The sequence below is a fragment of the Conger conger genome, chromosome 9, assembly GCF_963514075.1.
Source record: "Conger conger chromosome 9, fConCon1.1, whole genome shotgun sequence".
In the NCBI taxonomy this organism is placed as follows: Eukaryota; Metazoa; Chordata; class Actinopteri; order Anguilliformes; family Congridae; genus Conger; species Conger conger.
Window position 1 is genome coordinate 43,687,743 of NC_083768.1, and position 27,831 is coordinate 43,715,573.

At 44.1% G+C, this 27,831-nt stretch overlaps 1 protein-coding gene and 1 long non-coding RNA gene across 2 annotated transcripts; one reads left to right on the top strand and one right to left on the bottom strand.

The window, feature by feature from the left end:
* The first annotated feature begins 1,446 nt into the window (after positions 1-1,446).
* LOC133137478 (uncharacterized) lies at positions 1,447-4,576 on the top strand. The gene is made up of 4 exons (XR_009709604.1): positions 1,447-1,575; positions 1,807-1,854; positions 1,991-2,066; positions 3,829-4,576. It is a non-coding gene; the product is annotated as an uncharacterized LOC133137478 (long non-coding RNA).
* Positions 4,577-11,089: 6,513 nt separating this feature from the next.
* Positions 11,090-27,000, bottom strand: LOC133137677 (basal cell adhesion molecule-like). The gene is made up of 15 exons (XM_061256015.1): positions 26,873-27,000; positions 25,778-25,839; positions 24,206-24,333; positions 22,222-22,434; positions 21,352-21,448; positions 20,228-20,410; positions 19,262-19,389; positions 18,467-18,617; positions 18,230-18,345; positions 16,129-16,270; positions 14,480-14,604; positions 13,645-13,786; positions 12,530-12,668; positions 11,958-12,073; positions 11,090-11,259 (listed from the first exon to the last, which is right to left on the bottom strand). The coding sequence occupies exons 1-15, from the start codon at positions 26,998-27,000 to the stop codon at positions 11,090-11,092; spliced, it is 2,040 nt and encodes a 679-aa protein (XP_061111999.1).
* Between the last annotated feature and the right edge of the window lie 831 nt (positions 27,001-27,831).

The window sequence follows — 27,831 nt, forward strand, 5'->3', positions numbered from 1 at the left end:
AAAAAAACATCTGTTCATCCCTTCCCACATCATCTGAGGTCCATCAACTGACAGATGTTGCCTGAGGTCCACTGTTCATTGGGCTGCCTTACATTGGGCTGTGGCTATTGAATTATGTCACAACACAGGTAACATGGGATTTAAAGTGTGCAATTCTGCTGTAATTACCACCTACCAAAGCAGATATCACTAAAGTGACCAAAAACATGACTCTTACATATTGCCACTTTAAGACACTTTCAACTAATTCACAAATCAAGACCTTGGTAAGTTGAATCAGGTTTCTGATTGGGCTAAAACAAAAACCTGCGCTCACCTCTGCCTGTTTGAGATAAGATATCATCTGACATATTCATGACAAATCATCAGTAACAATAGTCTAAAGTCCTTTGTAAATAATGCTAAAAGCCAATATTTATCTTCAGTTAATGATTTGTCCGTTGGCTTGATGTACCACAGCCTTCCAGTCAAATTGCCGAGATAATCAACAGTCTGTAGGTGAAGGTGTAAGGGTTACCATGCCCCGGAGTTTTTAGAATTGACAAAATTTCCCAGAAACCAGGATCGCAAACAGCTGATAAATGAATATAGAATGCGCAATAATGGAGAATAACTGGCTCCTCTACAAAAGATAAAGGCCCCATTTTTGCTTGCACTGAACCTATCTAAATGGCTGCCTGCTACGCAATAATAAATGATAATCTGAATTTAAATGGAGCATAAAGACGCAGGCTCAGACGCATGTTTTATTTTTTATCTGGATTACCTCCAAATCAGTTTGTGTAAGCAAATGTTTATATTTCCTTGCTTACTCATTTTATTACTGTTAAATTTTAATTTCAAAGCACCTCGCTCTCTGTTTAGCCAGCATCTCGGAACTTGCTTTCCACGTAAGTGCACCTTGAGGAACGGCAGCTCTCTCAAATTTATACCCTTGTCTGTCTATTATTTTAAGACTCATTATGCGGCCTGCAATATGCAGCAAGTCATTTAACACAACAAAAAAAATTGGGCCAGCCAGCTTTAATCGTAATGAGAATCAAATAACACAAAAGATTTGGCTGGGTAGCTGAATCAACCAATCCGTCAATCGATCGTATTTTATTTGACGACATGATAGCACTATTCATATAAAGCGAATCTCCCTAATGGTTTCACAGAACTCGTTTCACTGAAACCGTGTGTCTTATTACAGAGAGAAACTAAAGGAAAAATCAATGACGCATAAAACCGCGCTTCGCTCGAAGGATTGAGGAGACATTGACAAAACAGGCGGAGGGCTTAATGGAGTGTAGCATCGCAGTTCATACGGCGTGTAGAACTTTCAGCTCTCTAAACACCCGTCTGTCACCGTGTAACATTGCCACATAATTTTGAACTTCGACAAATCGTCGAAAACTGGCCAAGTTCCTTCATGAGGTTGGGCCTGGGTCCAATCAAGATGTACATTCAGTTCGCATTGCATGTGGGAGATAAAAGGGTGAAAAGCCCAGTGCATTCCACAATAGCTGACCAAGCCTCCAAACAAGACTACGCATAAAGGAGACTAACTAATCCCGTAACACACAGATACAGGTAAAATACTATTAACTAATTCAAATGTTAAAATTTTCTGCCTGAAAAGCTGATAGCTTGTGAGAGTGACTGTAGTTCAGTGCACCTTCACATCGATATACCTTTTATTCTGCACTAATTTATTGCTCACAATGTGTCACAATATGCGCTCTCTCTCTCTCTCTCTCTCTCTCTCTCTCTCTCTCTCTCTCTCTCTCTCTCTCTCTCTCTCTCTCTCTCTCTCTCTCTCAGAGATGTCAAGGAATATGATAATAATCTATCTCGTCTTAGCGTGTCTAGGTAAGGCACTCATAACTCATTCACGTGGTCACATCAGGTTCTGTTTTGCTTGTGAAATAGCCTCTACTCTCAGCCAATGAATATTTGCATAATATGTGAGAGACAATGCTATTTACTGTTGTCTGTTGTCCCGTAGCATGCGGGATAATGTCACAGGAAGCGGAACCTGAATTCACCCCCGGGCTACTGAAGGACGCAAAGGAGGCATACAGGTCAGTGCAAAGGAAAACCACCGGCCTAGGAACCCAGCCTATCACTCTAACCACTGGCATCACATCCAGCCAAGAACGTCAACTACTAAGGCCCTCAACCCCACATTGATCCAGGGGGATTGTCTTCTGCTTAGTCTAATCAACTGGAAGTCAATAACTGACCTATTCGAATCTAATCAACCACTACTCTGTATCGGTCCAGTCACAAGAGACCGAGTTATCTATCCAGCTAGGAGAGAGAGAGCAGCGTCAGTATCTGTTATACCATTTGAGAGACCAAATCAGTGTCGATCCGAGAAGGAGAGACAGTCTGCAATGCTGAACCCAAGACCCAGTGTGAAAATGTAAAGTGTAAGGACTTTTTTACTGTTCCGGATTAAAACAAATCCATTAATACAGGCTTAATTTCATAGTATTTATTTTCTTTGGCACTTTGTTTATAACATAGTTACTAAAAATGCAGTTTTTTAAGTAGACTCAGTTAATATTTAACCATATAAACTCTCTATTTGCTCTCTGATATTCTACAATCTGTTAATTTGTTTTTGTTCTTTTTTTTTTATGAGGGATTAGTGTACCTATGCACTAAATCTATCCCTTTATGGATGTGCTTCTTACCAAAACAGAAAAGCGAGTTTGAACAGGAATGAGAATGTATCAAGTGCACATTGTTAGAGCGCTCCCAAACGTGTCATTTTCCTGTTTTTCGACCAGCCGTTCCCAATAAAAGGCAGGCAGGCTGAGCTTTCTCCGCGCTGCGCTTTAATTAAACGGCACATTTGGGAATATTCCAGCTCTGTGTGGATATTCCACTCTCAGGAACAAAAATAAAAGGCAGGGAACAATTTCAACAGCTTTGTTTTCTAACCAGCGCCATTACAGCTCCCTGACAAATCGCGGGAAAACCATAATGGCAAATTGCATCAGAAGAATCCGCAGCAGTGTTTGTGATACTCATTAAGGAATGACGTATGAGAGGTAGTATTATTTCTGGCAGTTCAAGCCCTGTAGATAGCATCGGAGAGGTAGAGTTAAAGGTGCTTTTAACCATTCTGAATGGAGATTCTCCATACAAATCTCAATTTAGTCCAGGACTAAGCTTCATCTAAGAGTCTGTGAAACTAGCCCGTTGTCTCGCGTGCATTATGCATACTAACTTGACATGAAACACAAATGAACAGATAACAGCTCAGCCCAGCCTGCTCCGCCTCAATCTTTCAGTCCCCCACTTGGGGACGTGTCAGGTCAAGTCATAATATGTCACACATGTCTCCCTCAACCACGGCTACTAAAGCTGTGCTGTGTTCACAAATATTGTCATTTTACTATTATTAGTAGGTCAGACAGTACTAAAAGTAGGTCTTCCAGAAGTCAGTCAGTGTTCTAGAACGCCATCTCCCCGCTTTCAGTTACCAGCGGCGATTGTTACATCAGCGTTAGAATGCCCTGGTGTAAAATCCAGCAACAAACAGCTTGAAGTACCAGCTACCAGCTGGTTCAAAACATAGCTTGAGCTGGTCAATCCATGTTGAGCAAGGAGGTGGTCTAACTGGTCAAGTAGCTACCAGCTGTTTCAAAACCTAGCTTGAGCAGGGTGTTCAGTTTAAGAACATTCTAAGCACATGTTTGTGATGTCAGATCTTAAAGGGTTAACAGAGCACCTATGGTGGATTTATTTCACAGTGCATGATGTGTATGTACGTCTTATTACCTGTCAGTAGTGAGTGTGATGTGTGGGGGTGTGGGGGGTCTGTGTGTGCAGGTTTGCGGTGGCGAGAGTGCAGAGTGCTACACAGACAGTGAAAAACTTCGCTGAGAAGAGCTACTACGACCACATCAAACCCATCATTGAACCCCACCTCGACAGGGCCAACTCTATGTGGAACAAGATCGCGGTCGAACTGGACGAATACTGGGGCGAATACTGGGCTGACTATACATCTGAGTTTACGAAAATAATCTCTAAACTATTTCCAATGCCTCATGTTGGTCATGCCGGTTAATTCGGTTAATGCTTTCCGAAGTGCCAAATTGCTTCAACAAAGCAGCTGTCGCTAACACAAGCATTTACAAATGCCAGACTACAGGCCGATGCTAAAAAAATTCAAGAAAATTGAAATAAATAACTGGTGCCATTGCATATTAGCCTACACTGCGAGACGTCTTGTTAAAGCCCTCGACAAAAGATACGCTGTGCCATCACGAAAATAATAATTTTCCCAAACTGCGGTGCCCGACATGTCGTGAGAAGGTTGCTGAACTAAAAACTGTTTTGCAGCCACGTCTGATCTCTGGAGCCATAATTGAGCTTGACGTTGCACTACATTGCCGATGAATGGAACCTGCGCCACAGGTGCATTGAGACGGCATATTTTCCAGATGATCACACGTCAGAAATTATTGCACAGGGCCTGAGAAATGTGCTTTTTCAGGAAAATGTTTTCATTTCAAGCATGTGCGCTTTGATTTCAACTGTTCAAAATATTCAATAAAGAGCCATAAATAGTTAATCTGTGTGTAATTTCTGAAATTATTTAAAAATCGAAGATAAGACATGTACTCTGTTCATTAATCGGAATTGAGATAAAAGTTTGAAATAATCGTGATATAGATTTGAATTCATATCGCCCAGCCCTACCTGAGCCACAGTAGAGATCCCATTTTAGCACCTCACGCTGACACACACACAGCCCACGCACACATACCCAATACACACACACACAACACAAACTCACACATACCCAATACACACACACACACACACACACAATACACACATACACACACACACACACACACACACACACACACACACACACACACACAAAACACACACAACACACACAATACACACACTACACACACATACACACACTTCTATTCAGCCTACTCTTTAATCAATCCACTTCTATCTAATTTGATGTAATCGTTAAGGAACAATTTCAGAGAACAACACTTATTTAAAATGTATAATACAGTATTATGTATATGAGGATTTTTAATTTCACAAAATAAAAAAGTAAAATGTTAACTTTTCAACATTTCTTTCCAACTCTTAACAAAATAAATGGGCCCAAGAGTGTAGCCTAATGTTTTGGGAGTGCAGGTTTGTTTCCCAGGTGTGGCAAAGCCCTCAGAAAGATCCGTTACCTAAATCGCTACAGAAAATATCCAGCTTCCTGTGTGTATAGCATGCAAAAAACAAAAGCAAACGATACAAGTCACTGTATGACACAGTGTGCTAAAAGAGAAGTGCACCATGTCCAAGTGCACCACTGAAACCGATAGAAAGGCTGTCGGCATGTGAGTTCTGGGGTTGGTCTTCAGCTCATATACAGAGCGCAGGGATACAGCCCGTCCTTCGGAAAATAGCGGCAGATGTGAAGCCGCGGTAGAACAAGCCGTTGCATTCTCAGCAGCAAGCACTAGATGGCAGCAATGCACCTTGTTACAATGGAGCGATACCCTCAGTGACCACTTTATTACGTATTTATTAGACCTTTTCTGCATGCCAACCTAAAAGGTTTTTTTTGTGCAGAAGTTCACACCTTTACCTGCAGGTTGCATATATGTGCTGAGGATTGACCTACAGGGCTGAAGAAAGCACACATCTACTGCACCTGCTTGATCTTTAGTCTTGCCCTATTTTTAAGTGTTTGTACAGTGCAAGCAAATGACTTTTTTGCCACAGTAAGATGGGAAGTATTAAAGGGGAATTCCACCATTGAATTCTTACTTGTGGGAGAGTAGCTGTGCTCCTGGAAGTTCAGCCAGCTCTCTCCCTGTGGTGAGTGCAGAGTTATAGCCCCTGCTGTAAAATCCAGATATGCCAGCTTGACCTGCTTGAAAATTGAGCTGGTCAAGCTGGCCATAAACTGGTCTAGCTGGGTATGAGTATCCAAACTGTTTCAAAACACAGCTTGAACTAAATCAAACCATGTCGAACTGGGAGCTGTTCCAAACTGGTCAACCAGCTCAACCATGTCGAGCTAGAAGCATGTCTGAACTGGTCGACTAGCTACCAGCTGTTTCAAAACACAGCTTGAGCAATTCTTTTCAGCGGGGAAGTGCAGATATATAGCCCCTAACCACTGCACATGCTCCAGGTACCTACTTTACTACAGAAAACAATGGTTCGGCAGGTTCCTCAGAGTCCACGGACTCCTATGGAATACAAACGGGGACTGGGTGTCACCGCTTGGCTTGGGGAGAGGGGTGCTCGGGTATCGTTACTCACAAGCTACTAAAAGAAAATCTCAGCTTATGTGTTCCATTCACTTTATTTGTCAAAAAACGAAATTTTTCTCCAGATTCTAATAAAAAGAGAATGACATTTTAGTGCGGGTGTATTCCTTGGGTTTAACTCCAATTTGAATAGCTGTGATTTATATGATGTCACAGTGAATACGGCCAGAACTGATGTTTTCATAGAAGGCCGGTAGGGAGGACATGAAGTCAGATAAGGAAGAAATTATGGTTGATGTGTCGACAGCCCCTCATAACAGAGCAGATACTGATATTCTCCCCGTCTATGCATTTCAATAAAGGATCTGACAAAAATATCACACTTGTCACTTGTTCATTCATCAACTTTTTTGTTGCTTTTCACATCAGCAGTGAAACAAACTTGCTTGACTTCTCATTTAACGTGTAATAAAGACAGAAGTAGCCCAGAGTATGTGCGTCTGAGAAATCTATTTGCAGACCTGCCAGCTCCTCAGTTAAAAGCAGGTTTTTAGTCACTATGCGTAGTTGCAGTCTTCGAGACTTGGGGCAGCTACCTCAATTCACACTGTCATTCCACCACAGGCATGACTAAATGTTTTCAGTCAACAGCTTGAGTAGCCATCACACCACACAAGTATGGCTACAGCTAAATCACCCAAATGTCCTTGCCATCGTCAGATCAGGCTGTTACATACCACTACATACTATAGAACTACATTTCCCTTACCGGTAATGTTAGTCTGTTTGATTGAATGTGGAATCTTGCTAGCTAGCAATACAATAAAAAATTGTACACATTTCATTTTTGAATAGTGTTGATGTGTCATGGGCATGGCCTTTGCCCTGCTATGATATGCTCCTTTATCCACACTATGGATATATCCTGTGGATAGGACTGCTGTCCATGTTCCCCACCCCATCCTTGGACAGTGGATCTACTTCAACTAAGCGCCACACAGAATGAACAGAAGAGCATGTAAGTCCACTAGCTTGCAAGCTAATGCTGTTTACAGTTTGGAACAACAGCTACCCCATATCTCTGTCTCTGGCATGAGTTTGGTCAACAGCCCACATGACTATGTCCCCTGACATACACACACATGCACACACATATACGCACACACATACACACACACACACACACACACATACACACACACACACACACACACACACACACACACACACACACATACAATACATGCATATACACCCTTCATCAGGGCTCAACAACTAGCAGATCCAGAAACAAATACTGCAGAATTCATTTTCAGGCAATTTTCAAGAATTATCGTGATAATTTAAAGTTGTTTTTATGTGTTTATTCTGTGATTGATGGACCACACAATATGACAGATGTAAAGACACACAGAGAATGTTTAACAGGTAGTTTCACAGAGTTGTTAAAACACATTTACATAATGGAAGCATGGCATTTTATGTAGTTTATTTATTTCTTCACAAACATTCCAATCAACAAAGAGAGAAGCACCCTACAGTGCCTCGTATACAAAAAATATAGTTACTATCGTAAAGGAAAAAAAAACCTGTATCCACAGCATTAAATTCATAATTCAAACTTTTTTCAGGATGACTGACCAAAGTTAGAACGCAGTAGTTTCACAAAAATATAGAAAATGTTTTTTTTTTAAAATCCAATTTACATTAATGAGCATCATTCCAGGTTTTAGGAATTCTTTGATTTGCTTTTACCTCTCCTGGGAAGTTTGACACAACGAGGTATATTATGTAACTTATTACTTTAGAATTAGAAAGTGTTATGTAAGCTGCATCTAATTCTCGGGTCACAGAGACATTGATTCAGGAGATGCTGCTTTGTCAGTGGAGACCTCTTTGCACAAACTTGTTCTATCCAGTACAGTATAAAGGGAATTTGGGTAGACCTCGAACCCTTCGATATCTTTACCTGTTACCTCTAAATACATGTTGGGCATTACAGAATAATGACGACAGGGTGAGCGTTTATGGCTAAAACTCCCATTACTTATCAGGCTTAAACACAGGGGACTCTGTGCACATAAATATTCATGCAGAATCAAGCTGTTTCTACAGAGTATATACATCAACATGAGCTATTGTCCAGATTCGTCAAAGGCTATCAAAGATGTATTTCAGCATGATGTAAAAAAAAACACACAAAAAAAAAACCACGACCACCGAGACCAAGCCAGTGTCAAGAGTTTAGAACTAGTAAAACAAGAGAAGCAGGCTTTGGTTGAGAAACTCAAAAGCATCAACTACTATAGGAGTCCAGCACCCAATAAGCCACTAATACAGTAAGCCATGAGCTCAGGCCATGCACACATCACCACAGCTGATAAAATCTGCTCCAATAATCAGGATTCTTAAATTGGTTTCCATCTGAAATCTTTATAAAGATGTCATCAAAATGGGGCTGTTATTTGGCATGTGGCTTTTCCCTCATTTAACAGATTAAATGATTTAAGTGATTGTGTATGTTTGAAAACATGCTAAAGGTAAGAGACTTCAAATTATACCCTATAGATAGAACCAATAATTCCAATGAATCGTTGCTGAGATCTTCATCATCATCATCATCATCATCATCATCATCATCATCATCAGAAGGTGATTCATTTTGGTCAGAGGTGGAAAATAGAAAGTAAAAGTCCTCCTTAGTATTTCTGTCCCACCTGCATTTGGCAATTCGTTATGAGGTAGAACTAATTACAGAAGTCAGCTGGCTGAGTTCACGGATGGAAGAAAAACATGGCAGGACTTTTACTTTCTGACCTCTGGACTTTCAGTGACTTTGGTCGCCTGGGACTTGTAGTTGGAGTGTGGAAATGAGTTTGTCATTTAGCTGGCTGTTTTGGCACAGTGCAGGACAGCAGCAGTGTTGCTCAATGTAGGGCCCTGCGATACCATATGAGTCCTAATGCGTCCCAATGTCTGCTATAAGAAAAAAAAACAGACGGATGACACACATATAACTGTCAAACTAACTGACTGAAACTAACTGAAAATGAACCGAAAATGAAGATATTACATATTTTAGCATGATAGAAATAAGACACTCATAAGAGCGGTGATCATGAAATGTACACTCAGTGAGCACTTTATTAGGTAGACCTGTATACCAGCTTGTTAATTCAATATATAATTATTTAATTAGCCAATCATTTGGCAGCAACTAAATGCATAAATGCATGCAGACATGATTAAGAGGTTCAGCTGTTTTTCAGACCAAATGTCAGAATGGAGGAGAAGAAATGTGATCTTTGACCATGGAATGATTGTTGGTGCCAGACAGGGTGGTTTGAGTATCTCAGCAACTGTCGATCTCCTGGGATTTTCACACACAACAGTCTCTAGAGTTTGCAGAGAATGGTGCAAAAAACATCCAGTGAGCAGCAGTTTTGCGGGCAGAAACACGTTGTTAATGAGAGAGCTAACAGGAGAACAGCCAGACTGCTCGAAGTTGACAGGAAGATGACAGTCATGCAAATAACCACACATTACAACAGTGGTATGCAGAAGAGCATCTCTGAACACACAATGCATCAAACCTCTTTAGTGGATAGGCTACAGCAGCAGAAGACCAATAAGTCATGAAAATAAGTCAAATAAATACCTAATAAAGTGCTCACTGAGAATATTTGGCTAAATGTCATAATTTGACAAAAGGAATATTTTTTTATTATTTTTAGAAAACTTAAAATGTATTTTAAAGAAAACACTATATTACTTATTTGGTTCATCACAGTCTCCTTTGTAATGGCTTTCTCGTCCTGGTATAGCAGAACTAGCCCTACAGCAATAGTCCTCACTCCTGGTCCAGGAGAGCCGCAGGGTGTGCTGCGGTCCTCACTCCTGGCCCTGGAGAGCCATAGGGTGTGCTGGCTTTTGTTGTTACTCAGTACTTAATTTCATCAATTAAAGCAGTTAATTACACAGTCAACTTGCCTCACCTGGTTTCTTTGGTCTGAATTGCATGCTGATATTGAGGTGAAAACGAAAAAACCAGCAGCTCTCCAGGACCAGGTGTGAGGACCACTGCATGACAGCATGGTACAGCACATTCTAATGGCTATTGGTTGACAGCTGCCATGGTCCTACACCATGCATGTCATTGTATTTTCTCATAACGACTACAGACCTGGATGAAATACTACTGATATGAATAATACTTTTTCACGCTTCACTGAGCTTGTCTGGTGTATTGGAACCTATGAAGTACTCTCAAAAAGTGCAAACCCCACCTTCTGGTCCTCTTGGTTGGCTCAGTTGCACCAGGCAAGATCAATTGGGTATAGAAAAGTATTTGAATCCAAAATAATTACATATTTGACCCAGGTTTGAACAATTATCAACGGTGATTGCTCCCAAGGCATTGTTTAATGCACAGTGAGACACAGTACAGACCATATCTCACAATACTATAAACAAAAACAAAAAAACCCAAACTATATATGTGTAGTAATACAGTAATAAAGGCATATTCCATCTTGTCTGGGGCAGAATAATTGCATCCCTGTAATGCAATATGTCCCGTTAGATCTGTGATACACAGTGTAAAATCAACTCTTTTAACTCAAGCAGTATACATTTTGGTCCCTACGGGTTCACTGAAACTCATACAAACACTTGCCTTCCCAGTCATTGCAGTCTTTAGTCAATTTAACACATATAATTTTGCTATGTACTTGGTCCCTTGACGAGACAGGTTTTTTTTATAATTGGAAAGGGTTGGCTTCTTTATATAGTCCCAATTTACACGGAATACATTAACAGCACATCAACACCGTACTTTTTCAGCAAGCCACGCGCCAGTTCCACCCCAACGCCGCAATCCCCGTCTCCGCGTTGTGCTGCCCCTTTCTCGAGTTCGCCTTCGCGTCTAAAATTACCCCGCCCCAGATCACGTCCGTCAAAGTCTTCCAGCTGCCGTCTTCATTCCGTTCCTCCTCCCTTCCGTTCATCACTAGAGGCAGGGAGAGAAGAGAACAAATCAGCGAGCGCGTCGATCCTGCTCGTCTTTCTGACCGCCACGTGACCGTAGCTTTAGCGGCTATGACGGCGACCGTCCTCGCGTGTTCCCGCGGTGGTTGCCGCAGGCGAAACCAGCTGGCGAGGGGCCAATGCAGACAACACTGATGGCGTCTATTCCTCTGCACCACACTTAATCCCGCTCTCTCCCAAGCAGCTTAATTACCAGTAAAAACGGAAGAGGTTCCGCAATTGCTTTCTGGCACTCTCCGAGAGCCAATTTGCTGAAGACGGTACATGCCAAAAGAGGAGCTCATACAGTATCTCTACAATTTCAGACTAATAGACTGAAGTCGTTTTATTTTTAATGGTGGTTGCTGTTTTCCTTCGCGAGAACCAGGCCTGTAGCCTCGTGGCTAAGATGCATGACTGGGACCTGGAAGGTTGGTGGTTCAAGCCACTGTAGCCATAATAAGATTTGCACAGCTGTTGGGCCCTGCAGCTGTGCAGATCTTATTGTGGCTAGAGCTTGAGTCTTCTGCGCCCCAGTCATGCACCTTAACCACTAGACTACAGTCTGCCCCGACTGATATAGAGTATATGGTCGGCTTGGCTCTCGAGATCGTAAAATCAAAGACAAATCTAAGAAAAACAGGGAAATAATAATAATAATAATAATAATAATAATATCACAGTCTGAGCCCCTGACCTGATCGGCAGCTGGCGGTTTGTTCAGTAGCCCCTTCTCCTCGTTGGATTTGTCAGACGACATCTCCACCGCGGCGCTGTTGTTCCCCTCTTCGTTTGCGCTGCACGTAAAGACGGAAGAAGGACATTTGATGGAACCAAAAATGAGCTATTATGTCATTCGGCCAATTTACTTTTTCATCACTGGTACACCCTTAGGTAGATGTAAAGAGTAAAAGCAATTAGACCCTTTCAGTAAATCCATGGTGCAAAGACAAACTAACAAGTAATCGTTTCCAGATCCCGATCCTAAATGTATCCTAAATGTAATTTTAATGCAATGACAACTGGAACACTTTGACCCAGGCCCAAGAGGGGTCCAGGATATGGGGTGTAACTATTTTTAATTGGTTTAAAAAAATATTGGGGGGTGGGCTTCCAATATATTTTGTCCTAGGCCTGGGAATTCATAGCTGCAGCCCTCCCTGTGCAACTATATAACTGAGTGTGCAGTTTTTTTTTCATCCCTATCGCCCGGGTCTCCCTGTTTGTCTGAGACCTCTCTTTCTTTCACTCACCCCTTTTTCTCCTTTTTGAAACAGAGTTTCTCCTTCTTCCACAGGAAGAACAGCAGCAGGGCCAGCAGGATGAGCAGGAGTAGAGAGAGCACCACAGCGACCACCACTCCACTCGAGTTCCCCTCCTGCTTATCTGGCTCTGGGAGCAGGGGGAGAGACGGTTCAGGGCATGGGCAGAGGACACGGCCGAAGCAGCAGGGTGGGGAACAAGGGGCAGCCTGTAGCCTTAGCCTAGTGGCTAAGGTACATGACTGGGACCCAGAATGTTGGCGGATCAGGCCCTGGTGGAGCCATAAGTTTTATACAGCTGTTGACCCCACATTGCTCCAAGGGGATTGTCCCCTGCTTAAATGCTAAAATGGTAAATGGTGGGTATTTATATAGCACATTTATCCAAAGCACTGTACAATTCATTGTACAATCACACACACACACACACACACACACACACACACCAACATCGATTGGCTGCCATGCAAGGCACCAACCGACTCGTAGAAACAATTGGGGGTTAGGTGTCTTGCTCAGAGACACTTCGACACACCCTGGGTGGGACCGAACCGGCAACCCTCCGACTGCTCTTACCTCCTGAGCCAATGTCACCCCCAAATTATGTATTATTATTTAACATCAGGGGGCTGTGTGATAGGGAGCTCAGGGCTAAGGCTAAAGCATGGAGGCATACAGACACCAATAGGGGTGGGTAAGTATTTGGAATTTTTTTTTTTGTTTTCAGTCTGTACTCCAACAAACAAACTGTTGAAATAACCACCAAAAAATTGGACAAATGAACACAAACTGAAATAAAGTCATAAGTCATCAAAGTCGTCATATTCAATGTTTCCACATAGTGATAGTTTTTTATTTCAACTGCTTGCTTGCTGGAGTACACAGCTAAAGCAACAAAAAATGTACTTGCACACACAAACATTCTGCTATATATAAAAACAGAATATTTAAAGAAGCGATATTTACCTCGTTCAGTAGCGGGAGCCTCTGTGACGGTAACTGTAAACGACAAATCGGTTAGTTTTTTTCATATTAGCTCACTGTGAATATATACCTATGGATACGCTATATGGGAAAACCCAATGTGTCATGTGACCGGCGCTGACCTTTCCCGATGACGACCTTGAGCTGCTTGGAGTCGGCGCCATACTCGTTTGTGGCCTCGCAGGTCACCCCGTCCTTCAGCACGGCGGCCGTGGCGTCCAGCTGGACGGTGCTGGTGACCTGGTTCCCCTCTGTAGCCACAGACTGAGAGGGAGGGAGGGAAGAGAGTGAGGGGAGCCAGGCAGGGCCAGGGGGGGGGGGGGGGGGTGGTGATCGTGGTGAGGTGAGGCAGGTGTGCTGCCACGACCTTACGGTGACCTGTGAAGGGGGGCTCGTTTATTTGCCCTGGGGCCAGACAGTGGTGTTTTGCTTTATGTTACTACCAAAGGGAACTCCATTCTATCCTCTAAACTGGGTGTTGCTCTAATGGACCCATTTTAGCCTTTCCCCAAACCCCCTGGACTGAGTTGAAAAGTATAATTTGTTATTTTATAATTCTGTTTGTAAAGTGAATGAAACAAAGAGGAAAAAAGCACAACAGGGGAGCCTTGAACCCTGATCTCCAGCAGAAGAGACAATCACAAATGCACAAAAAATCTTCCCTGATTGATTAGCACATAAGTAGGAGATTAGAATGCAAGATTAGCCTTTTGTCACAACGGCCCCCAGGGTGCTGTTGAGGGCAGAAATATAACTAACCTGAGGGGGGGGCGGGGGGGCGGCGGAGTTATAGACGTGTACAGACAGCCTTACAGTTACCAGAGAGAGGGAGTGAGTGGGAAGGTGAGGGGGACAGGGCAGGGTGAGGGGGGGTGTGGGCTTGCAGCCTCGGCCTTACGGTGACCTGAGGGCGAGACTGAGGGCCGCAAGCCCGGGCAGGAGACGCCGAGCGCTGACCTCTTTCCCCGAGGGCTTCCAGGTGAACAGCGGGGCGGGGTAGCCCCGGGCGGAGCAGCTGAGGGTCACCGTGTCTCCCTCCTTCTCCACCACGCCGTCCGAGGGCACGTCCAGCTCAGGCTTCCCTGAGAGGAGGCAGGGTCAGACAGGGAGGGGTCATTTCAGCGTGCGGACAGTAAACAACCAATCAGCTGCAGGGGCGTTTACATTTAGACTTTCTCCTTCAAGTTCTGACAGAGCCCTTGTGCGTAAAAAAATAACATCGTGTTTTATTTGGCCTTGTTTTCATTATGGTTGTTCTGTGTTGTTATTTTAGTCCTATCATGGTTTTTTACACACTGTGATGCCACAATAAATATTGCACAGTGTCTCACAATTCTTGTTGTTTTCTTGCTAAGAGGATTAAATTAACTTTAAAGACAAGCTGAAACAGAAGTTTAAAGCAGCACTACTCAATCCACTTCCTGGAAAAAGAGGATCAAATTGTCTGTCAATTTTACATTTCCCTCCAAACGATATCCTTTCCAGGCAGTGGCGTGCATCCTCATTTAACATCCTCCTCCTCAATTGATCAGTCAAATCGACTCGCCGCCCTTCAAAAACACCCCCGAAAAATCAGTTCCACTGGTGTATACGTCATATCACTTCCATTTCAGTTTGTCTCGAAAGTATGTGGTTTGATTAGTGCCCCAACTAGAAGAAGGGGGTGGTTCTGTCAGTTTTCAGAGGTACACGAACACCCAGTTACAACAAAAAGCTTTAAGTGACCTTTTTCCCTGAACCAGATCCATCACCCAGTTGCAAGGGAAAATATTGTGCCAAATTCCCTTTGAATTCGCTCCTATGGGGAACCTTATATACAATATGACGGTGGACTTCCAGTGCAGAGCTAAACAGACATATGCAAAGCAGTATATTGCTTCCCCTGAGACTTACACAACCACCAAGGGGACTGCGCTAAGAGCAGGTAACTGACATTGTTTCCTTTAAACCTTGCTAACGAGCTGTGTGGATGGGTGGTGGGGTGTGTGTGTGTATGTGTGTGTGGCGGGGGGGGGTATTTAATATGCAATTTGTTAAAAGTGATTAATTACAGGTCAGTAGGCACACAACAGAGACTGCTTAATTTGAAGTTCTGAAATAAAACCTGCTAACACGGCAGGAAATTAATGAAAGCACATTTCACAGTGACAGTACAAGGCAGTTCTTGGGCGCAATCCCTCCGTATTGCAGGCAAATGGTGAACCAAGAAAATGGCAAACCTGGAATAGTCTTCTCATCATTGTGTTTCTCTTACATGCACAAGTGCAAAAGCCCTGTTTCAGGAAATGCCCATGTTCCACCGTGGATTCAGACCAATTACCATCAAGTCATGGCTTTACTGCACCAACTACTTTATGCCTGTCCACCACAACTTACCCATGCAGAAGAAATATTACCTACGCAAGTACGCATAGAAAGAAAAGGAAGAAGTAAAGAGAAGCCAACACCCACACACCCTCTATGTAAACATCCCTGCATTCCCCAAACCCCCCCCACCCCAAAAAAATGCAAATTTGTCAACATTTTGTAACATAGCCCCCATGCCATGAGTCCAGTTCTCTAACCACTACACCTCAGTGTACACCCAGCACAGTGAACGCAGTTACCTGCCACATTGAGCGTGATGTTCGCCAGCGCTAGGAGTCCGGGAACTGTGGGCACAGCAGCGACGCAGGCGTATACTCCAGAGTCGGCAAGGGTCACGTTTTCCAGGGCGAGGGTTCCAGTCTTGGACAGCACCGATGACCCCTGAATCCACACAACCGCACAGAAAGAGTGAGGGGGCAGCCTGGAGCCTGGTGGCTAAGGCACATGACTGGGACCCGGACCCAAACGCTTGGTGGTTCAAGCCGCGGTGTAGCCACGATAAGATCCGCACAGCTCTGGGCTCGTGAGCAAGGCCCTTAACCCTGCATTGCTCCACGGCGGATTGTCCCCTGCTTAGCCTAATCACCGGTAAATTGCTTTGGATAAAAGCGTCAGCTAAACAATTAAAGACCACACAACAGCAATACACCACAGGCACAGCTAGAATAATATCCAGCGGAAACAGTACACATGCGGAAGTGTTAAACCACATAAAAGATACCGATTCCTTGCACTTCAAAATTACAGAAGCCATTAGGGCTCAGCCCCCATTTCACCATTAATTCCTAAACAACTGGCATCAGCACTGCCACATCGTCTGCGTTTATCAGCAGGACGTAATGAGCATGGGCATTTTAATCACTTCTTTTGTAAAAGCACTTCTCTTTAAAATTCCAATGTTAATCAAACTCTAACTGCAGGGAACAAATGTACTCTATCAGAGGACAAATACTAAAACCAGACTTTATTTAATGCCGAACATTAACTGTGTGTCGCGGACAATCCATAACAGGTTTACTCCAGTTAAACAACAACAACAACAAAAAAAATGCACTCGATACAGGATTAAAGCTGAATGCACTAAAAGCTTTTGAGCGGGAAGTCTTTCTGGAACAGCCAAACTCATAAAATAGTGAGTCACTAAATAAGCCATAAGGAATCTTTGAAACAGAATAAAGAGTCAGCTCGCCATTAGCCGAAGGGGCCCCAGGTCCCCAGGCCCCAAATTCCAGCACTTTTTTAGTTATCAGGGTTATCTTGCTTGTACAAAGGTGTGGGGAATTCTCAGCCAGGAGACCTGTAATTGCCACTGACAGTTTAAAAAAGCTTTCTCGTCTCAGAGACAGAAATTAATGCTTCACAGGGTTGGCAGCAATTCATTCTCACTACAGTGTAAAAATTAAATTGGCTAATTAAATTAATCATGTACGGTTATGAAATCAACTCAGTCCTTGGGTTCTGGATTTGAGCTCTTAAAAGGGTGAGCAGAGCTGTTTCCAGCAGAAATGCACATCTATAACATTAATAGTAAAACAAGTAATCCGGTGTCATTTAAAAAAAAAAATTTCTATAACTGTTTATCTGCCTTATCTGTCTTTTTTAGAAAATGTACAATGCCTGTACAATGTCTATTCATTGCAATGCCCACATGTGCACATGTTTCTACAGAGGTCAAATATGCATGACAACAAAAGTATGAATATATTAATAAGTGATCTATTGTTAAATAACACATTTTCTATATACTCCCAAGTTGCAAGATAACTGCTATTCAGGGCTAAATAAGCAGTACTAGGATGCAGGATTAACATTATTAGGAACTCTGTGGAAGACCAAAGAAAATGCACAAATAAACAACCTGCAGCATCCAGAAACATAGCCAAATATCTGCAGGAAAAGAGCTCCAAGTGCTACCAGCACTTCTCTTTCTAGTACCCTCCTGAGAGTGCCAACTTCGAGATGATATTCACATCCAACTCAGCAACAGACTCCCCACAGGGCAAGCATTAACAGAGCAAGAAAATCCACACAATATGCCAGCTCACAGAGTAAAACACAACTATGCCAGCTTGACCATCTTGAAAATTGATAAAACTGGTCATTAGCTAGTCTAGCTGGGTATGAGCTGATCAGCCAGCATGCCCAAACTGGTCATGAAGCAAGTCTGGCCGGGTATGAGCTGGTTGGAAGCCTGTATGAGCTACCAGCTAGCTGCTTTCAAAACATAGCATGGTCAAACTATGTCAAGCAGCTAAACCATGTTGAGCTGGGAGCTGTGATCAACCAGCTACCAGCTCTTTCAAAACCAAGCTTGAGCAGTTTTATTCAGCAGGGACTTGCCTTCTTCCACTGCAGAGTGTGTTTGTCGGAAGCCTTTGTGTCACAGGTCACCTCCACTTTCTCTCCCAAAGACTTGGTCACTGGGCCAGCAGGAGAGAGGGTTACGGGGTCTAGGTCTGAGAGAGAGAGAAAGAGAGAGAGAGGAAGAGTGGCAGGTCAACACAGAACGTCAGGGCAACGGGACAGCATGGGGAGAGATTGAGGCGAGGTGACGTCACGCCAGCAAATGGAACTCACAGTGGACCATCAGGGTGAGCTTCTTCACCAGCTCAGTCTCTGGGGGAGCATCGAAGTCCAGAGCTTCACAGCTGTACACGCCTGCATCGTCGCGCTTTACCGGAGACAGCGTCAGGACTCCCCCTGGAGCCTTCTTTGTCTCTGACTTGCCCTAAGGCAAAGAGAGGATCGAGCGGTTCAGACACGGGACTCACGCCCTCACTCAATTACTCACTCTTCTAGTAGGGTTGGGAGGTCAATTCCATTTCAGTGAAGCCATTTCAAGACATTAACTGAAATGTAGTTCACAAACTGAATTGAATGTTCTGTGAAGGTTCGCCAGTTCTTAAACTGAATCATTTTCTGAACTGATTGAATTTAAACTCAATTGACTCATGATGATTTCACTTCATACTCATGCCAAATTATGTAAATTTGTATGGTCTTGTTGTATGTTTTTTGTTGAATATCTTTCTGTTGAATCTGTAAAGTGTCATTGGGTTTGAGAAAGGCACTATATAAATAAAATGTATTATTATTATTATTATTATTATTATTATTATTATTTTAAGTTTGTATGGTCTCAGTAAATTCTCCTTGGCCTGCCTGAAGGTACCAAATACCCTGCAGTAAAATCCAGCTATGCCAGCTTGACCAGCTCGACAACTGAGCTGGGTATGAGCTGGTCAACCAACTACCAGCTGTTTCAAAGCATAGCTTGAGCTGGTCAAAGCATGTCAACCTGGGAGCTGGTCTGAACCTTTTCCGACCAAGCTTGAGTTTTTTTTTCAGCAGGGTACACACTCAAACCCTCACCTCCTTAATGAATGTAATGTCGTATTCAGGTTTGGGGTTGCCATCGGCCTCACAGTTGAGCTGCACCGCGTCGCCCTCTTTGACTGGGCCAGGGTTCACCAGGTCAAAGGTCACTTGCTCCGTGACATCTGATTGGACAAGGTGAGGTGAGCTCATGGGCAGACAATGGACAGGAAATGACACAGAGGCGAGGTAGAGAAGAAGGTAGAGAGATTGCGTTTGTGTGTACTGGAAGAAAAACAGGATGGTCTCCCGTACTTGATAATGAAGACGTTTATTTACAGGAAGCATATTCTGACTGCAAAGTCAGACTGAACCCAGAACCTTTGCTGTGATGACTTTTTACCCCATTCCAAGCCTGGATCAGAATGTTCAATACACATAAGGGTAGGAGGATGCCGACACATTTGTGACACCTATCAGTCAGGCCATCATGTACTGGCCATCCTGCTCTGACTGAATTAGCATGTTTGTTGACTCCAGTAGCTCCTGATCTCTCACTCCGCTATAGGACGCTATTCTACCATTGGACCAACTGATTATAAAGATCCAGAGAATGTGTGGAAAGCAGATATACTGGCATCAGAGACAGATTTCCTTCAGTACACTGCATAATGTCATTCCTTTGGAATTCTCCTCAGAGGAGAGAATGAAGGAATTAGCGTAGGGCAAGGGGAGGTGTGTGCTATTAAAAGATTTATCTATGCCTCCATAAACAGGAAGTCAGATCTATAATGTTTCCCTTCAACATAACCATCTACGTGCCCTATATGTGATTTGTAACCTATGGGGGGAACACTGGCAAGTGTGGACTTTTTTTGTAAAATGTAATAAATATTTTCACAGTGATGTACTTGGGGTACATATGGGACTACATGCCAGACCCTAACCGTATCATATTTCATGCAGTTAAGAATTCCTTATTTTCAACTCCTATTACAGTTACTGAGGCGGATACAGACTCACAGTACACTGGCAGTTTGAAGGTCTCCGAGTCCTTATGCTGGGCGAGGCCATTTAGCGTGGTGTACTCCACCCTGCAGTGGAACACAGACGCCCTGTCCTCCTTCCGAACCTGCAGGTTGAGAGTGCTGAACATGGTGTAGAGTCCCGTCACCTCCTGCACCACTTTAGACTCCATGTACATCTCTGGAGCAGGAAGAGGAGGAGGCCAACGGAGCAGAAAAGAGAGGGGAGGGAAGGAAAGAGAGGAGATGAGAGGAGAGGAGAGGAGAGGAGATGAGAGGAGAGGAAATGGTGGGAGATAAATGAAGAGGAACAGTCACTTCAACTGTTGGCTGCTGTATTAGCAGACTTTACCTCTGTACAGCATCAACTTAAATTAATCACTAGCTGCGATAGTACCCTCAGTGACATTAATAACACTTCCCTTACCCATGTAATTAACAGAACTGGTAATAGTGTCGACAGCAAAATTAATTATCACATTATCTGTAAAAATATATATATATATATTGCTAACTTCAGTGGCAGTAGCTGTTGTGTATTATTAATTATGTCAGCTGCATCAGTACTTACATCATTAATTGCAGCGAAAGCCAGTAAATCAGAGAAAACACTGATCAATGTATGAGCTTTAGCAGTGTTGTAATAACAGCATTAGTTACATCAGTAATGGCATCTAGAATTACAAACAGTCCACATCTCAACAGTATTATCTACATGCATACAAGTATTTATAATGATAGTATTTTGCAACCTTGGAATTATATGTTTCTATCTGCATTCTGAGTGGTTTTGAGATATTGAGCTTCAAGGAGCAATAGCCTCCAAGCAGATACAACCTTTTACATGGAAAAATGTTCATACTTAGAAACAGTTTTTTGGAATAAAAAAATAATACCACATTTAGTGCCTATAAACAACATATTTATGAAACAAATCTTTGTCAGAAATGTCAATTCGAACCATATAATTCCACGGTCTTGATTTGCCGCACACTTAATAGCAGGTGTAGTTACAGGCAACAATACTATTTGTTATAGATATTAGAGGACTATTGCCCTGTCCAAGAGCCAAAAAACAACTGAATGAGCTGCATTATCTATATGGGGAAACGTTGCACTGACTCTTATTGACTTCCGTCGTCTCTTTCAATGGGCTGGAGTCTTTGTACCAGACCAGGCGGGGCTCAGGGTGGCCGTTGCTGCTCACACACTGCCCGATCTGAGGGAGAAAGAAAGACAGCAAGGGGGGAGAGAGTGAACGAGGGAAAGGGTGAGAGAGGAGTAGAACTTCGGGACCCTACTTGTGTCCCCTGTATCTTTTAAGCCCAGAAACGGAATGAAGTTGATCTGTTTTACATACATTACCCAAAACAAAAGGATGAAAGCCCTCACCTCTGTCACAGAATCTTCCGTGATGGAAATATATGCAGGCAAGCCCTTCACTTCTGGTTTATCTGGCTCATCTGACAGTGAGAGGCATTCAATACATCATTAACTGTATGACTGGGACTGGGCTCATCACATACAACCACACACTACAAGGTGCCTAGAAACGAAATCACCCATTCTAGTACACTGGGTCACATCATACAAAAATACACTCTTTATCTCTGGACTAATTCATTTTTATAGGGACAAATAGGCAATATTTATGTTAGTGTCCTTCAAGTACTGAAGAGTTGCATACTCGCTGCATGTTAAATACCACAGCTGTTTATCACTGGAAGGCATGATGGGTTATGAAAATAAGCACTCGAATTTGAAATGCAATTCAGAATCTGAATATCTACGTAATTTATTATTCATTCGAATTAGCTTGGATCTCATCCAGCCACGCTGAGTGACACTTAATTTGTACATGCCAAGTCAATGTTAGCTCTCACAACAATAACAATTACAAAATACAATGACAGTGACATATTATCGCAATCAGTCGGTGACACAAAAAATAAATTGGCGCAATAAATAACCGGGCGGTGCCTTACTGAAGACCTTGAGCTCTGTGGTTCTCTCGTGGACGCCGGCCGCCCCCGCCGTCACCTGGCAGTGAAAGCTCCTCTGGTCCGCCACCTGAACCGAGGAGATGGAGAGGGAGGAGTCGGGCCCCACCGACACCCGCCCGGAGAGCTTGGTCCCGGCATCGCTGCCACCGTCCCCGCCGGACTGGGACCTGTAGGCCACCCGCACGCGGGCCCCAGGCTCATCCTGACAGAGAGAGGAGGGGGTTCAGAGGTTTAGAAAGAGGGGGGGACAGGAGGAGATGGGGGAGGGGGGAGAGGGAGGTTTAGAAAGAGGGGGGGAGACAGGAGGAGATGGGGGAGGGGGGAGAGGGAGGTTTAGAAAGAGGGGGGGGACAGGAGGAGATGGGGGAGGGGGAGAGGGAGGTTTAGAAAGAGGGGGGGAGACAGGAGGAGATGGGGGAGGGGGAGAGGGAGGTTTAGAAAGAGGGGGGGGACAGGAGGAGATGGGGGAGGGGGGAGAGGGAGGTTTAGAAAGAGGGGGGAGAGACAGGAGGAGATGGGGGAGGGGGGTGAGGGAGGTTTAGAAAGAGGGGGGAGAGACAGGAGGAGATGGGGGAGGGGGAGAGGGAGGTTTAGAAAGGGGGGGAGACAGGAGGAGATGGGGAGGGGGAGAGGGAGGTTTAGAAAGGGGGGGGAGACAGGAGGAGATGGGGAGGGGGGAGAGGGAGGTTTAGAAAGAGGGGGGGGGAGACAGGAGGAGATGGGGGAGGGGGAGAGGGAGGTTTAGAAAGAGGGGGGACAGGAGGAGATGGGGGAGGGGGGAGAGGGAGGTTTAGAAAGAGGGGGGGACAGGAGGAGATGGGGGAGGGGGGAGAGAGGGAGGTTTAGAAAGAGGGGGGGGGGGGAGACAGGAGGAGATGGGGGGGGGGGTTATATTATATGTATTATAGATATTAGAGGACTGCTGCACTATCCCAGAGTCTAGTAGCAGAATAAATAATGAGCCAGTACAGAAAGTGTAATGTTCAAAATATGTACCTAATACTTTGTATATCAAAAAATGACTTTAAAAACCAATTCAAATCCAGGTGATTGAAATATCTACTAAGTGTGTATAAGTGTGTCCATTTATTTTATTCCGCTCCACCTTTTTGTTACCATGGCAACAAGGGATAAAACATAAACATAAACAGAGATAATGTAGACACACAACACGCAGCACCGAACAACAAAGGAAAAATACTCACAAACACCACAAAAGCATGTATTCACACAGGCAAACACACACACACACACACACATAGACATGCTGTACAGGTGCATGTAAACACAACAGGGGTACATACAACCCATATTCAGATCCAGGGGAGTGAAATACCAGTAGTGTGTCCATTTCACCTACCCCACTCCCACTGCCACCTTTGTTGCCATGGCAACCTTATTCCAAAGGGATAAACCCTAAACAGAGATAATATAGACACACAACACAGAACAACCATGGAAAAAGACTCACATACATCAGAAAAGCGTACATTCACACTCATATATGCACACACACACACACACACACACACACACACATATATATACATACACACTCACGCACATACATATATATATATACACACACACACACACACACACACACACACACACACATATATACACACTCACGCACATACATATATATATACACACACACACACATATATACATACTCACGCACACACACACGCACACACACGTATATACACACACTCACGCACACACACAAAAGCACACACACACCCTCAGGCATCAACTAGCACATGCAAATACAAACACATACACACAAGCACACATACACACACGCACACACACACACACACACACACACACACACTCTCACACACACACACAGGCTCACACACACACTCACGCACACACACAAGCACAAGCACACACACACACACACATACACACACACACACACAGGCTGAAAGGTTGTGTGGGGAGAGGGAACCCCCGGTACTCACGATGAACCACTCCACGATGGCGTTATCGGAGGGGGGGGTGACGGTGAAGGAGCAGGGCAGGATGGCCGTCCCCCCCCTCGCTGCCTCCACCGTGGGGCTCACAGTGACCGTCACAGCACACTGAAATCCTGGAGAGAGAGAGAGGGAGGGAGGTGTGGGAGACGTGTGAGCAGAGGGGGTCAGTGATGGGTGCGACTTCACGGGCCCCACATGGGTTCAACATCGTGTGTTTAGTGCCACTCTCCTTTACATTTGCATTTCATCTTTTCACATTCACATTCATTCAGCAGAGTGAAAAAAAGTAAGTAAAAAAACACATTCAAACAGGGCAGTTTCACCAAAAACCCGAATTACCATTTCGGGGTAATAATGAGAAAAATGAGAAAAGCTAGAACCAAATGTACCATTAGCATTAGACAACTGCCCCAAAGGACACATTCAACTAGCTGAAAAACACCTCCCTGCTGTAAAATCCAGCTATGCCAGCCTGACCAGCTGGAAAATTGCGCTCTTTCAAAACATAGCTTGAGCTGGTCAAACCATGTCAAGCTGGGAGCTGGTCTGAGCTAGTCAGCCAGTCGAGGTGGGAGCCAATCTGAACTGGTTTGAAAACTTCGCTTGAGCTATGTTTTGCAGCAGGGCAAGCATTAAGCGGAATGTTCTAGAAATGGTAAATGGTTGACATTCATATTGCGCCGTTATCCAAAGCGCTGTACAATTGATGCTTCTCATTCACCCATTCAAACACACACTCACACACCAATGGCAATTGGCTGCCATGCAAGGCACCAACCAGCTCATCAGGAGCATTAAGGGGTTAGGTGTCTTGCTCAGGGACACTTCGACACAGCCCAGGGCGGGATTGAACCGGCAACCCTCCGACTGCTTTTACCGCCTGAGCCAATGTGTAAGGATTGAGGGAGCCTAGGTGCAGTGCGGGGAGCTGGGTCATAAGCTGGCATTGGAATTCTCTCAGGGTCTTTGCTGTTTTGACTGTTCTGAAGCTCATTCACTGCGAGGGACAGGGTAACTATGTGTTTTTCCATAGAGAGAACAGCCTCTTGATTGATTCACACAAGTCAGAAAAGCCAGCGGCTGGTAGCACCGCCCACTATGATGTCATGGTATGAGGTGGCGAGGTTGAAAGGAGGGGGTCACACAGCACACAATGTGCAGTGTTAGCTCAAGGCAGTGGCGGGGGCACAGGTGTGGAGGAGGCCGAGGGTGCTTCGGGGAGGGTCCGGTAGAACATTAACACAGAGAAGCCGGTGCAACGAGGGTGTGGGGTCGGCGAAAATAAAGGAGCGGTAACACAGGAGCGGTGTGTAAACTACCTTCCCCCGGTTCTCTGAGACGAGAATATTTCCAGTGAAACCAAAGTCGAAATGTGCTCCCAAGGGGCTTCCGGCAGCTTCCGAGGCGGTAGAGACAAGTTTCAATCTGTCCCCCACCACCCCCCCCACCCCACCCCCACCCCGATCCCTACTGTGCTACCACTGACACAACAGCGGAGGCATGAGCGTCTGGTGTTGAAATGGCGCGTTCCTGGGGGAAGAAATGCCTCGCTCTGACGCGGGAAGCCGCGAAGGGGCCGTAGAAGCGTTGCACGCTTCAGGCGGGCGGCTCGAAAGGTTCTGAGGGAAAGAGGAGGCAGAAATACCTCGGATGCTGTGGATGCCAGGGTACCTTCCGAAGGACTCGTACTGCACAAACACACTCGATCCAAGAATAAAAGGAACTGCTGTGCAAAAGCAACTGAACACAAATGTTTGAATGGTGGAAGTGGTTCAAAAGTATGATATCATCATTCTTCATTGATTTATAGTACCTCACAGCATTCCTGGTCTCTGGTGACAGTCACTACACAATTGTAGCAGGCATCAAGCTAATGAGCATGTCAAAAATGGTTAAGTGAAATATTAAAAACAAACAATCATGATGTGTCCATATTTAATACAGACAAATCATTTGGCCAAAAAATGGTAGTATTTAGTATCACATTTTGTGGAAAATGTTTCTTAAAGGCAAGGCAAATTAACATTAAAAAACGTAATTAACAACTCACACATTGTGAGTACATTGTAAATAACAGGACAAACAAACAAAAATGATCAGTACAAAAATCAGTCAGTCGCTAATAAATTCTGTGGGAACAGAACAACACCCTGCAAGCTCTGATTCCACCCATTAAACCAGCTATAAAAGATGCCACTCATCTTGGGGATATCGAGACACTTCGGTCTTGGAGCTTGAGACCTCACTGCCAAGATACACGTCTGTGAGCAAGTGTGGGCAGAAACACGTAAAAGATACCATGCAGGTGAACAAGGAAATGTGTCTTAAAGAGCAGGATTTAATATCAGTAAACAGAGTTTTGCATATTAGCTAGTAATGATGGGACCTCCCCTTACATACAATTACTTCTGTCCTATAGCCAAAAGTCAGCAATTCGAATAAATAGCAATGGCCTTCACAATGTTAAGATGTTCAAATACAGGCTAGTTGGGCACTGCAACACACTTGTGTTCCATTTTCCAGGAAATTATAAAAATTAATTCCACAGTAACAGATCCCCCTTCCTTTGTCAACCCAGATTTGAGGAAAAATGTCAAATCGCCGCACCTACAATAGATGCCGGCAGCACTGTAAACACAAGTTAATCCCCACATTTGGCTCACTCGAGACTCGAGATTCTTGGGGTTGTTTGTCTTCAGGACTGAGCCCCGCTCCACCTTCATTGTATCCATTCTCCGAGAGGCCTCGGTGGAAGAGGTGGTCACGCCACTGCATTCCATGACTGCCACCGTTTTTCAGCACAATTGGTGACCTGTTTGGACTGTAGTCCCTACATCTCTCACAATGTGTACAACAGTATATCTTTACAGATCATGTACATTACTTCTATCTCACCTAACTGGTGACATTGGCCCAGGCGGTAAGAGCAGTTGTCTGGCGGAGGGTTGCCGGTTCAATCCCGCCCTGGGTTTGCAGAAGTGTCACTGAGCAGGACACCTAACCCCCCAACTGCTCCTGACGAGCTGCTTGGTGCCTTGCATGGCAGCCAATCGCCGCTGGTGTGGCATCAATTGTACAGCGCTTTGGATAAAGGTGCTATATAAATGCTGACATTTACCATTTAGACATTTCACTGACATATTTAAAGATACCTCAAATTTTATATCAAATATTATCTTTATTTCAGCGGTCTCCAACCCTGGTCCTGGGGAGCTGCAGGGTCTGCTGGTTTTTGCTTTTGCTTCACCCTGTAACCCAGGTAACTAGGTGAAGTGAGTTCACTGTGTATTCAACTGCTCTAATTGAATAATTAAGTGCAGAATAACAGTGAAAACCAGCAGACCCTGTTGCTCTCCAGGACCAGGGTTGGAGACCACAGTTTTATTTTATAATCATTTTTGAATAATTTTACCACCTATGTTTTCTGTTATATTTGTGAACATATTAGTCATTCAACTAGTCCCACTGCATGCTCAGTCGCTCACTGTTCCTCCCTGTAAGTGTTGTGCTTAGAACTACAGTAACCCTTGCCTGTTTCAGTGAAATAACTATTTTCTGTTCCTTAACAACTCTTCAGTGCTTATCACCCCTTCTTTCCTGTTCTCTCTTTG